Genomic DNA, 11,956 nt, shown 5'->3' on the forward strand with positions numbered 1-11,956 from the left:
GTTGCATTAAGGTGGCAGAAGCAGTTCCAGTGTATTCCAGCAAAACCGACATTTTCATGAAGCATTTTTTTGAACAGTGGTTATCTCTTTGAAATGGAAATCAGCTGAAATCGAAAGCTATCAACCATACAAAATGAAATAGGCTGTCAAAATACCGTCTGGTTAAAACAAATCTTACTCAAGGCAGATGTATTCTTACAGTCACTCTTGGTGCCTGTTGAGACAACATAATAGTGAGAAGAAGAGCTGAAGATAGAGATGGATACTGAAATCTTTAATCAGCTTGGATTACATGAAAGTAGAACATTTTTCTACCTGATTGTAGTGTGAAGTTCTAGTTTCTTCACGAGTGTTGAAGGTGGCAAGTCCAGAGTTCTGCAGCATTTTTTTATTTCAGTAACTATTAAAAAGGAATTATTTTCTGAATAATGGCTGAAGGCCCTTTCCATACTGATGAGTGAATCTGTTGCACTGAAAACTGAGGGGAAATAATATTGGCATGTTCAGTTAGATACTGTATAAACAAAAAATGAAATGTAATATAACTTGATTTTAGTGTATGAGGTTTCTGCTTAGCAGTTAATGTGGTTAGTAGGTACACACTTCTTTTTTAGATAATGAATTTTTTTAATTCCTGTTCTCTACAGAAGGGAGACACCTTATTTTTCTGAAGTTTATGGATAGTGTACTGATTTGGCCACTTAGAAAATAGAACTGATTATAAATCTGGTTTTAATTCTGGCTGAATGTGTGGCATTAGAAGTGCTGTCTTCAATGAATGGTTACAAACAGCAGAGCATCATTGTGCCTAACCATATATAGGAAGTGAATCAGTTAAGTAAACTGAGTACGTTAGGTACCTACATAAATTAAAGCTTCAGATGAAGAAAACCAGAAGTACAACAGCATTTAATGCCAGAAAAAGGTTCGAGGGGGATTTTTCAGTAGTTTAGTCAATATTTCTAGCTAACATCTGATGATGTCATTTTGTTTATGCAGCAAGTAGAGGCTCTTGACCTGCACTTCAGTTTTTATGTTGTGTCATATATTGACACCCAGAACTTCAGTGTGGGACTTACACACTTCATCTACAGGCCTGCCTTACTGAGAAGCACAATATTATGCCATATTTCTTCATCTTTTCTTGTCTTAATGTTTTGTGGCTGAGGAGCGGGGAGAAGCACAGATTTTACCAGTGGGGGCGTGGGTCTCTTCAGTGTAGGACCCTGTCTGTTGATTGAGCCATAAATTTCTGGGACTCTCCTGGTACTTTTCCAGTTTCTCACATAGCTTGCTTTCTCCTTTAAAAAAACAACAACAACAAAAAAAACCCCTTGATATTTGTCTTGCTGGAAGGATCAGTAGAAGGTAGGAGAAGGCGTCTTGCTTTAACATTGTCTTGCAAGTATTGCAGTGAAACAATTACGTGTTCCTTTGTGTTCCTCTGCAGTATGGTTAGTCCCACTAAATGTTACCAGTGCTTGACAGGTTTTATATACTTGTCCTATTTTATGTACTTTTGTCTACTATATAAAGACTGCAGTCAGTCTCTAGTAATTTTCTATTTTTATGTAAAATATCTGCTCTATCACTCTGGAGCAGAAAAAAGTTTCTGTTCTTACATGAGTCTGTCTCTAAATTATGTTTCGTGTTCAAGGTGGTGAGCAGTAGTCAGCATGGATTTATGAGGGGGAAATCATGCTTAACCAACCCAAAAGCCTTCTATGATGAGATCATTGGCTTGGGGAGAAAGGAGAAGAGTTTACCTCGGCTTTAGCAAAGCTTTTGACACCGTCTTCCATAACCTTCTCAGAGGCAAGCTGACAGCGTACAGGTTAGATAAATGGACAATGAGGTGGATTGAAAACCGGCTGAACGGCCGGGCCCAGCGGGTGGTGATCAGCAGCACAAAGTCCAGGTGGAGGCAAGTCACTGGTGGTGTTCCCCAGGGTGTACCCAGGGGGCAATACTGTTTAATATTTTGATTAATGACCTGGATGCTGGGACAGAGTGCACCTTTAGCAAGTTCGCAGACAATGCAAAACTGTGAGAGGAGTGGCTGAAACACCAGGTGGGTGTGCTACCATCCAGAGTGACCTGGACAGGCTGGAGGATTGGGCTACAAGGGATCCTGTGAAGTTCAACAAAGGGAATATAAAGCCCTGACACCAGGGAGGAATAACCCCAAGCACATGCTGGCGGCTGACCAGCTGGAAAGAAGCTCTGCAGAGAAGGATGTGGGCGTCCCGGTGGGCAGAGCCAGCAAGGCACCCTCCTGGCAAAGGAGACTAACAGTATCTTGGGCTGCCTTGGGAGGAGCATTGTCAGCAGCTCAAGGGAGGTGATCCTTCCCCTCTGCTCAGCACTACTGAGACACGTCTGGGGTGTCGGGTCCAGTGCTGGGCTCTCTACTACAGGAGAGACATGGATGTACTGAGGCGGGCCCGCTGCTGGGCCACCAAGAGGATGAGGGGACTGAATCGTCTGTCAAACAAGGAGAGCCTGAGGAACCTGGGACTGGACAAGAAGAGGCTCGGGTGGGTGTTATCCACCTGTATAAAATACTTGATGATAGGGAGTAAAGATGAGGGAGCCGGACTACCCTTACTGGTACCCGGTGACAGGGCAAGAGGCGATGGAAACAAATTTAAAAACATGAAATTCCATCTGAATACCAAATAAAAGGGGGGAAGGTTGAACTAGATGATCCCTCATGATCACTTCCAACTTAAGTGATTCCGTATATGCATAAACATACTGTTTATAGTTGAGGATCAGTGTTACAGGATGTATTTGCTGCAAATTGTTACTTGAAGTGGACAGGAATAATGTCAGAGGCAGTAGCTAATAGGGAAAACTTTGAAGGAAAGTAGAAGAAATCCTTAGGTTGGTAAACAGACTAGTTCATTCTTTTCCATGTTGGCAGATCTCATAATTTCTGCTGTAAAAGCTCAAGAATTTGCCTTTTTTTAAAAAAAAAGAAGTCTTCCTAAGGTAGCTATCAGTGCTGCTTAAATGTTTAATATCTACCCTTTCCTTCTAAGGTATGTTTTTATTACCATTATCAGTGTGTACAAATTAATGTATACCAACCAGTGTTGCTAAATTAACTTGAAAGCTCCAGTCATATTTCAAGACCGGCGTGTCGAGCTCTCCAGGTCGCTCCGTATACCCAGTCAGTGTTCTGGTAAGTTAGCACTCTGTTTGTTGTGATGATCAGGCCCTAAAAAAGTAATTTTCATCTTCAAATTTCAGTATTTTCAGCTGCTTCTAAGGGCAACTTCATACCAAAGCAATTCTTTTTGTTACGGTTTCCTTTTTTGTTAAACTGAAATAGTAATAGTTGTTCACCCTCGAGTGCTAATTGTTTTTTTTTTTTCCTAAATATAGTTTCATCAGGGTGGAATATACAGGCTCATAAAACAGCCCAGGTTGGGAGAGACCTTGAAAGAACATCTGGCCCGGCCTTTTGTGGAAAGGGAGCATAGCTGAGGTTATCTAACACCTTGTCCAATCATGCCTTGAAAACCTCCAGTGAGGTTTACCTCCCTCCCTGGGGAGGTTGTTCCAGTGAACGATTGTTCTCACTGTTAAAGAAAAAAAAAAAAAAAAAAAAAAAAAAAAAAAAAAAAAAAAAAAAAATTAACTACTGTAACACTGTGATGAGGCCCCTCTGAGCCTTCTTCAGGGGGAAAAGGCTTAACTTAGCCTTTCCTCATAGGGCAGGTTCTCCAGCCCTTTGGTCATCCTGTGACCCCTCTTTGCATCCTCTCCAGCCTGTCTACTGTGTGGACCAGAACTGGGCACAGTTCTCCATGTGCAGCCTGACAGCTGGGCAGAGTGGGATGATCACGCCTCTACCTCTGCTAGCGATGCCCCTGCGGATGCAGCCCGGGACCCAGTCTGCCTTCCGTGCTGCAGCAGTGCGCTGCTGGCTCAGGTTCAGCTGCTTGTCCCAGGTCCCTCTCAGCAAGGCTGCTCCCAGCCACACAGAGCCCAGCCTGAGCTGGGCTCTTGGGTTAGTCTGGCCCAGGTGCAGGACCTTGCATTTGTCCCTGTTAAACTTCATACTGTTCTGGCTAGCGCACTCTTCCAGCCAGCCCGGGTCTCTGTCAGATGGGTCACCCTTCTGAGGTGTCCACCTCGACACCCAGTTCAGTGTCATCAACAGACTCGGTGCAGGTGCTCTCAGTCTCACTGTGCAGCTCATTTATGAAGATACTGCACAGTGTGAGGCCCAGTATCCATCCCTGGGTGACCTCATCTGTGACAGGCTGCTAGCCAGAGTACAAACCACTGGTGGCCACACATGTGGCCCATGAGGCAATTTTCTACCCATCTTGCAGAGCACCCATCCAGTCTGCATCTTGCCAGTTTGTCCAGTTAATTAGTGTTTTGTTGTTAGCTGTATGTAATTACATCTGAAGAAGTTGAGTATGTAACTACATGGGAATATTTAAAACATTACAGTTTTCTGTTAAGGATTACTGTCATTGGCTCAGCAGGGGTGGGTATATGATTTTCTTATTAATAGCTATTTACAGATATTTGGACAAGGGTTTTTTCTGTGAACTTCCCCTTGAAGAGTACACTGCTTTCTTTTCCAGGGTAGTTTCCAGAAGTCATCTAGGTTTACCCAACCTTTGATAATCAGTTCAGGAATCATATGGTAATTCTGTGTAGATTTGTGTAAGAGGTTTTTCTAAAATTTTGGGTTTTAAATTGTTATTATTGCAAGTCCACCTCTTGCTTTCTGTAAAATTATGTGTATGTGTGTGAATGTTCACCCTTATGTAGGACATGCACAAAAGGATATTGTGTCTGTGGCTTACTCACTGGGTTTTGTATGGTTATGTTATAGATAAATTGCATCATCTTTTTCTATATATAAAATTTAAGAGTAACCATAAATCAATCAATTCCTTTTTTATATTGCCATCTGTTAGTAGAGTAACATAGAATGTTACAAGATTCAAGCTTGAGTACTTGCTTAATCCAGGAAAGTAAGGAATTGCTTGGATCATTTTGTTCAAACCATACCTTTTCCCCAGACTTTTTCTTGCATACATTTTTGTGCTTTCTAAGCTTTCTAAGCATCTGTGGAGATATTTTTTTTGTTGTTCTTTCCACTACTTGGCAATAAAAAGGGGTGCTAGAGAAATGTCTTTATTCTGCAAAACCAAAATGTTACCAAGCCTCTGTACTAATCATCTTGTTCTATATTCAAGTCTAGAAACAGGGTTTGTTTTTTTCCTTAGCTGTACACACAGTTCTTTTACATCATGCTGTTGGATTTGTTCTGTATGGATTGTTTTCTCTGGGTTATGTTCCCCCACTGTTGTTTCTAAGTGCATGTGGGAGGTATTTGATATTTTTTAATTTAGGCATTGTACCTGGCTTTGATTTCTAGTGTGTAACTGTCAGGGTTTTCTCGTTGTTGAAGCACTTACCTATCCGTGGGCACAGTGTACCTCTCTAGAGAGGCATTCCAGCTTGAAAGAGGAGCACAAAACAAAAACCTGTGCTCTGCTAGAGAGAGTAAGGTGCAGGGAGGAGGAGGAAGGTGAAGCACCCTCTGGTACATTTAATGCAGTTAATGGCAGACAAGATGAATAACATGTTAGAAATTGCTTAATTATTTCTAAGGAGTATCTGCTGATTTGTGTAGCAGTATTAATATTGTTTCCTTAGTAGTTACTATTAGTTTGAACAGAAAAGGTATATTTTTGACCTGAGAGCATAAGTAGAAAGCATGTGAAAATGGGAAGTTTCTTGCTAAAAACTTTAATGAGTTCCAGAATTCGCTTCCTAATCTGATTCTTCAGTAAGAAAATGCAAGCTGTTTCAAGCTATTTTTCAGCCAGCTTAGCTATATTACTTCTGCTTATTTGTGGCTTTTGCAAAAATGAGATGGGCAATCCGTGTTCTTTTCAGTAAATATGTATCAGGTAGGATTGGAAGAAATCTTCAGTTATGTTGGATATTACGCTGCTGTCACATCTGTCTCTTTTAGAGCTTAGCATTGTTTATTACAGCAACTGAAACTTTCAGAACCTTTCTTTCCTTAGTGAAGTTATTTAGATGTATTCCATTTTTGACTGTATGCTTATCTTCCTCCTTCATCTTTGCATAGTCTTTTTGTTAAGATGTACTGAGGTTTGTGTGGTTGATCTGTTTTGTTCTAAGCCCAGAGTTGATGTAAACTCTGCTGAAAGTGTTTTAATAGCTGCTTTTGGAGGGGTGTGCGTGTCCCATGGTTCACAGGTTGCCACAGCTGGTGTACTGAGGAGTGCCTGTGGTAGTGAGTTTCCATGTTAGTTGGCTGGTTCCTAGTCTTGAAGTGCAGCACAGTTCAGTTTCCCACATGCTGTCTCTAAGGAGGTTTGGAACAGTCAAATGAGAAAAGCAGAATTACTCTTCATTAGGCTTGCATGGGTATGCTTGCATGCATTGTACTGCCTCTTGGAAAAACGCATAGAGATGCAAAAGGGACAAAACACCCTCCCTCCCTTTCCTAGAAGAGTATGTAACACTCAATTTCACTTACACTAACCAAAGAACCCTTACTTGACTTTAAATTAGTTTTAACTTTTCATTATCTTAAAGGTTCATCCAGTGTAGAAGTTGATACACATTTGCAGAGGATTTTCTGACAGGAAGTTCTTTCTGATGTGAAGAACTGCAGACTTGCTCAAAACTTGGTAACTCTTGGATAGTAATTAACAAGACAGAAGAAGGATGTAAATTTAGTAGTCTGAGTGAAATTTATCATAATATCTACAAATAATGTGCATAAAGGAGCTAATGTGGCCTTACAAATCTGGCAGAGGTGAGGGATAAAGTGTTAAAAGGCAGAGTCTGGATAAAAATGGTAACACTAAGAATGCTTTGTAGGTTGAGAGAAACTGTAAGACTGAAATGAAACTTGAACAGTCAATAGCAGCATCACATCTTCAGACAGAAAGCTCGAGGGGTGGTTTGTGTTAATGAGGTAAGAAACAACAAATAAGAATACAGGATATTTTGTTGTGATTTATTTTTCCCCCTCTGTCTTCATAAAACTGTACTTGAGGTTTCTGTGTGTCATTGGAAATTGAGGATTCTCCCAGTTCAAGGGAATCATCTCTGCTCTTTTTTGCTTCTAATGGGGACAGAGCCCACGTAGTCTCAGGAGGTGATAAGAATCTGTAATGTGTGAAAGGTACTAAGGCAGTGACTGAACTGATAGGAGGGGAGCTCTGACCGTGACTCCTGGAAGTTCCCTATTACGGGTTTTATTGAAGCAGCAGGATATGGCTGAGAAGAGGTTTGAGTGAAGTGGATATGTCATTTGATGACTGTTTTTCCTGTGCACCGTAACTTTCTAGACGGAAATAGAGAGGTCTGCAGCTGTTATCAACATCTACATTTGTACTTAAGCTGCTGAAAAACACTTTAACTCCCCTTCAGCACTTTCTCCTGCATTCCCTCCACCCTATCCTACTGTGTTCCTAAGTAAAAACTAGTGTACAGTAACAGCACAATCCTTCATTGGAGCAGCAAAGCTTCGTAATGTTTGCTTTTCCCACATGTAAAGAGGAAATATGTAAATAAAAGGATTTGGCTGAACAATGTGATGTGCTTCCACACATAACAGCAGCTGCCTCCTTCCAGATGGTAAATTCGCCATCTGCAACTTCTCTGTGAACAGCCTGTGCCTTGCATGGACTTTGTGGTGTGTCCACATTGGCAGCCAAAAGTCCTGTCACTCTACCGCGAGCTTGCAGAAGGGATGGAGTGTAACTGCATTCCTGCTCACAGCAAAAAGTGCTGGCTGGGCCTCACAAAGGTAGTGTGGCTGGAAGCTGGTACTCACCGTCTTCCATGGAGCAGAGGAGGATTGAGGAGCTCTCGTATGCAGCCAGAGGTAACAGCTCTAACTTCAGTGCAACTCCTTTCATGAGGTTCACGACTTGGGTTTATAGCTTCCAGGCACACGCTGTGGCTGTAGTGTAGGGACCCCTCTCCTGCACAGCTGTATGTTGCTTGTGTGGATTTAGAAGCCTTTTCTGAGGTTGTGTCTGTGTTCTGTCTGTTTTCTCTAGTTAAGATTGTGATACATAGGGTTGGGGTTTTAAACACGCTGCCTTTGATTTAAACTGGCAGACAGGAGGATTTTCTTGCACAGCTTCTGACTGGCTTGTGAAACATGGGAGCCTATTACTGGTATTCTCTTAGAAGAAAAATAAAGGTTGCAATTTAGGTACCAATTTTACAAGTTTGTGACAGCAGTTAAATGGGTGGTCATGGAAACAACCATCTAAACTGTGATCTACAGCTGGTAAGACATTTTGTAGTTGAATCACTCCATAACATTCTGTTGCAAGGCCACTGGTGTTTTCCCTTTTAATGCATCTCATAATAGCTATTGTATTGTCAGGGCACTAGCTGTGATTCAGAATGTCATTTGATTATGTTTGCTCAAAACACTGTGAAAGTAGTGGATTGCCAGCATTAAAAAATTTGAAAAGTTAATGTCAGAAATAAAGTTCCTGTGTAGGGACTAGGCAGCCAAGCAGAGGTGAGTGACTAGAAATGGTAGGGATCTTGTCTTTAGCAGTGATGGAGGATATACATCTAAGGAGTAGTGGGTTAGGTTTTGAGTGCATGCATTTAATAAGTCACAGCCACAGGGGTAACTTTACATTTACTAACAGGGAGGCAGGTTTTGTATTTGAGACCTTCCTATCCAAACCTTAATTCCTTTCATGAACTGTGTAGTGCTCTGTAAGTAGGCCTCCTTTTTCCTTCTGTTTAGAAGCTGTATTTGGTGTAAATCGAGATCTGGGTAAGTGTTGCTTCTGACTGTGAGCACATTAAACTTGGAAGCTGTTAACGATTGAAAAATGCTGAAGTTGATCTTGACCTATAAAACTCAAAATTATGCAGAGCCTCTGAAGATGGAAAAGTAGTTTCTTTTATGTATTATTGCAGAAGCACTGAACTCAAAACTTTGTTGAGATATCTGTTTGAAGTTTAAAACCAGAGGTTCTGCAATTTATTTTATTTAAGAATTTATGGTAGCCTACTCCTGTACTTCACGGTGTTCTGCACTCTCTGTTCTCTGATGAAATTACGACAAGTAGGGCAGGTTCTGTAATTTAGTTACTTCTCTCATACTTTCTTTGGATAGCATTGAGTGTTTAATGGCTCTTCTTTATAACTGATAATAAACATAAGTGATCTTATTAACATTTTTCACTAGTGTGAATTTGCTCAGTACATTAGCCAGTATTCCCAGAGAAATTGTTGTATGGATATATTTCAAAGCAAGAAAAAAATCCCACAACCTTTAACAGAAGTATTAAAAAAAGGATAATGCCAGTCCTTAATTGAGCACTTGGTATCATTAATCAGGTCAAGTACTGCAATTTTGTAAAATGGTCTTTACTATTTGCTGTCAAACTACTTTGAAGATAATGTTGCAAAGTTGCAGAGTGCATCTTCATATAATAATGAAAACAGGTGATACCTGGATGAAAAACAGGACGTGCACTTCTAAAAATGAAGTCTTTAAACGCTCTTGTGCTGTATATTGCTTGAATAAAGTGGTTCTGCCTAGTGATGAAACTGCTCTCTGGCAAAATGCAGCTATTTCTCGACAAGTATTTTGTATACTCTAATGTTAACCTAAGAGTTTGTACTTAAGTGTGTATCCTGTTTTTTTAAAGATGTGTGCTATCTACAGAGACTTCCTGATGATACCACTTGAGCTGTTTTCTGCTATCCTTGCTCAATATTGACTGCTTTACTGCCATGTGTATCTTCTTACCAGTTGGTAATTAGATACAGTGTTAATATTTGTTTCTGTAACTGGTGGTATATACCAATTTGTGCATTAGGCTAATGTATAGCGAGCTCTTAAATCATTGTATTCTCTTGGCTGTCAATGTTTCAAATATGTGCTCAGTGACCTGGAATTTAATTGCTCTCAGAAGTTAACTAGATACTTTTGGAAAACAAAACTTTCCTGAGATTGGGGATCAAGTAACTTTTAACTCTGCTTCTACTTTAGCAGGTAATAAATGTCTTCTGTTAAGCTTGATATAAAACTGTTGAATGAGAGAATCCAGCCTGTTCAGCGTTCGAGGAATTGATCTCCAGTAGGTGGGATATATCTATCTATGTATATTGCTGTCACCAGCTAGGAGGGTGTCCTCTTTGTTCAAAGCTTCTGTTATTAAAATTGGAGCACCCACGTTTGTGCTACTGAAATCCTGGTCCCTTACAGAAAAGTTGAATATTTTGTTGGCAAGTAACACTGCCTTTTTGTTTCCCTATTGTATTTTTCATTAGTAATTTGCATTCTTATTAACGCTCCCACCTTCCACATTTCGAAAGTGTGCCTTTAAGTCTGGCATTGTAAGGCAATGTGTCTCTCAATAGAGTTAGGATTATTTTTCTCAAGTGGGTGATAAATACGAACAAATAAAAGCTTAGTGCACCTATTGTTAGTTTAAAATAGGCTTCATGGAATGTTGGTTTCAAAGAATTTCTTGATCAGGAAAGTTTCTTGGGTCTCTGGAGAGTTTCTTACTTTGTGAAAGTTGGCCTATCCAGCATAGCTGGGAATGAACACGCATTTCAGCCATGCTGTGCACACTGACAAGCAGAATATTTCATCCTAGGTACTTCAAAATAGATGGTTTTGATTTTGTTTCATTTCCTAAAGGACCCCACTGGGGTGGATAGTGTGATCTGCTGCTTTGCAGACCATCTTTAAGCAACAAGTCTCTGTCGGCAAGGCCGTGTTGCTCTGGGGTGGGATGAGACAGGACCTCCTCGGCCTGCAGCTGCCTCAAGTGCTGCACGTTGTACAGACACAACAGCGCTTTTTCTGGTTTAACTTGTTTTGATTAGGATGAGGAAGAGAAGCAAGGGAGAACTATACCAGCAAGCATGTGGCTTTGCCAGGGTAAACAGTATCTACACGGGTGCTGCTTCTGCTGGTATATGTGATGTTTATCAGTTTAGTCTATCTGATTTTCATCCTAGTAAAAGCCCTCAAACCTTTTGCTTCCATTTCATAGAAAATAATGTTTCTGGTCAGATTTTGTTAACAACCCAGATATTAATTTTTCTTTTTTGGGAACAGTAATTTGTGCAATTTCTGGTTTTCTTGCATATATTATTTCTAAAGGTCATTTACATATGTATTCCAAAATGCATTTTTGTGACTCTTGCAAGACATGTGAACTGCTAGAACTGAAAGGCGAATGGTCTGAAGTGATAAAGAATTTTAATTGCCCAAAAGAGTGGCTGTATGGAAGCTGATGTTTTCTTGAGTGTAGAAATTGAAGGTTGAGTTAGGCATAGTTAGTTGATGGATGCAGAGCTAATAAATTATTACAGTATGTAGCTCTGGAACATGTTGTGGCTTTGTGAATATGATGAGAACAATGCTTGGCTTTATATTTGACTGGCACTCTACATTGCTGCCTTTTTGTTTTTTTAAAAAAGAACCTAATACTTGATCATTTGGAGTGGAACAAGTGCTCTGACAAAAGCAGTGTAAATAAACTGAGGTAAGGCGAATGAATGCTTGAATGGTAGCAGTGTAACCTTTACTTTAGACTGAAGTGTTCCTTTGTCATATTTTTCAGTCTGTGATTTGCCACGCATCTGTACTTGGTTTTAATTGGTAGGGTACCCACTGTGATTAGGAAAGACTGTTTTGGGCCTGGATGGTGGTCTGGTGTTGCTGCCACTCCAATTCAGTACAGGCTTTGCTACAGCAGTATCTGTGTCAGCTCAGGAACAGATTGTTAAAATTCACTTCCCAGTTTATGCTTTTGGAAATTCCAGCCTGAGGTGAAGGCCGTGTAGGCTTAAAATATAAAGGTCTTCCATATCAGTTGTTTCTGGTTCTGTTTATTTAAAATAAACAAATTGGGGGGGGGGCAGTACTTGCTTTATA

At 40.4% G+C, this 11,956-nt stretch overlaps 1 protein-coding gene across 2 annotated transcripts in view; it reads left to right on the forward strand.

Annotated features, from left to right (window-relative positions):
- The first annotated feature begins 2,409 nt into the window (after positions 1–2,409).
- Positions 2,410–11,956, forward strand: part of RASA1 (RAS p21 protein activator 1) — a 63,564-nt gene continuing 54,017 nt past the window's right edge. Inside the window, exon 1 of one of the 2 annotated variants that reach the window (XM_026866626.1) lies at positions 2,410–2,537. In XM_026866626.1, coding sequence (XP_026722427.1) covers positions 2,425–2,537 — 113 coding nt within the window. In that variant the 5' untranslated portion in view covers positions 2,410–2,424. Of the gene's footprint in view, positions 2,538–7,768; positions 7,907–11,956 lie in introns of those variants that run through there. The other variant, XM_026866627.1, reaches the window with a different exon arrangement.

Source organism: Athene cunicularia (genome assembly GCF_003259725.1).
Source record: "Athene cunicularia isolate RWA chromosome Z unlocalized genomic scaffold, athCun1 chrZ_part3, whole genome shotgun sequence".
In the NCBI taxonomy this organism is placed as follows: Eukaryota; Metazoa; Chordata; class Aves; order Strigiformes; family Strigidae; genus Athene; species Athene cunicularia.